The sequence below is a fragment of the Lipotes vexillifer genome, unplaced genomic scaffold, assembly GCF_000442215.2.
Source record: "Lipotes vexillifer unplaced genomic scaffold, Lipotes_vexillifer_v1.1 scaffold149, whole genome shotgun sequence".
Classification (NCBI taxonomy): domain Eukaryota; kingdom Metazoa; phylum Chordata; class Mammalia; order Artiodactyla; family Lipotidae; genus Lipotes; species Lipotes vexillifer.
Window position 1 is genome coordinate 3,803,290 of NW_006779962.1, and position 1,623 is coordinate 3,804,912.

At 49.7% G+C, this 1,623-nt stretch overlaps 1 protein-coding gene across 1 annotated transcript in view; it reads right to left on the reverse strand.

Annotated features, from left to right (window-relative positions):
* Window positions 1-1,623, reverse strand: part of FUBP3 (far upstream element binding protein 3) — a 53,057-nt gene that overhangs the window by 24,334 nt on the left and 27,100 nt on the right. Inside the window, exon 6 of the mRNA XM_007453131.1 lies at window positions 1,031-1,088. Within this exon, the coding sequence (XP_007453193.1) occupies window positions 1,031-1,088 (58 nt within the window). The remainder of the gene's footprint in view (window positions 1-1,030; window positions 1,089-1,623) is intronic.

The following is a 1,623-nucleotide window of genomic DNA, read 5'->3' on the forward strand; positions in this document are numbered from 1 at the left end:
GAATGTTCAGAAGAGCAGGAAGAGAGAAGCGAATGGCAGGAAACAGACGCAGCCTTCTGCAGTCTTGAGCCTTTGTGCATCTTCTCAGTTACAGCAGCTCTTTAATATTTTGCTTGTGTACTAGATTAACCTGTGTTGGAAGAAAAGTGCCTTGACTCCAGCAAAAGCATCCTGCTTGCCCTACAATGCACACCTGCCAGTGATGTTTATTCTGGTTCACTGCTCGCAATGTTACAGCAGAACAAGAAAATTTAAACTCATCTAGACTCCCTGAGAAATGGAAACAATAAAACAGCCCTACCTACTGAGCCAGACATAATCTCAGCACCCCTGTCCCCAAATGCAATGCTACTCGGTAGACTGAAAGTGGAAGGAGAGCAGACTCTAAGTTAGTACCTCCCCTTTCCCCAGGGGCTTCTTGGATTTACGAGGCCTGCATCTGGTACAAGGTCCAAGCATGTGTGTACCAGGAGAGCAACGCTAGTCTTAAGGCTGCAGTAATGGCCCCAAAAGTCCAAACAGCCTCTGGCCGGTCCGTATGGCCCTCCGAGTGGAGCAATGGCCACAGAGAGTAGATTCATCTGGTTCACAAATATCAGAAGGGCAACGGGATCAGCCCCAGCAAGAGACCTGATGCCAGGATCCTCAGTGCTTCACAGAGTGAGAGGCTTACTGATCCAGACCTGCTCAGGCGAAGGAGACATTAACACGGAAGCAGCGAGTTAATGAGAGCACTCAGGCCGGGTGAGAGCACACTCTCGAGGACCTGGTTTATGAAGCAGATGTTGTGACAGCTGTGAGAAATTCCGTGGGGTTTGGAAAAAAGGTGATACCTTATGTGTTTAAGGTAACAGAACAACTCCCCTGGCGTGGCAACCGCCCAGATCCTTCCCTAAGGAAGCACCTGCCTTCGTGGCCAGACTGCCGCACGGATCGACAGAGCTCAGTGACAGTTCTGCCCCTTCCATGGCTCCCCGTCTGGGGAAGGAGGAAGAAGAGTGAAAGGAAAAAGTAAATGAAATAAACTTACTCAATACTTTCTGGGGTTCCGGTAAGTACACAGGGCCTCTCTGGAATCCCAGAACTCTCTATAAGAAGAATCAAGAAGATGAGGTGTGTTGGTGGGCATCAGGCAACCGTGCACCTTCGCCTCTGTGTACAGACGGTCTCTCTGGGCTGGTTCCTAAACCAGCCCCACAGAAGGCCCGGCTCCCAGAAAAAGACAGCTTGCTTCCACTTGTGGAGAGAATATCAAGCTGGTAGCTCCACCCTAGATTCTCCAAATGAAAACAAGTCCTGCAGGGGAAGCTGGGAGGACGCAGCAGAGGTCTCTGAGTTGGTCCTGATTACCGGCCACAGCTTCACATCTGACCTGCTTGCGTGCTAGTAAGTGCCAGAGTCACTTAACCCGCTGTTCCTCAGTTTGTCCATTTGCAGTGTAGTTTAATGGTTATCTGTTTGCAGTTCTGAGGCACACTCGTAAGGGATTTAATGGCATGCACATCAGAGTTATGACCAGTAATTGCACGAACACTTCAAGAGAACAGTGACACCCACGTGGAACTGGTTCCGGGCCATTTGACAAGACAGGAAAAAAATCTTACTTTCCAACACCACACACGA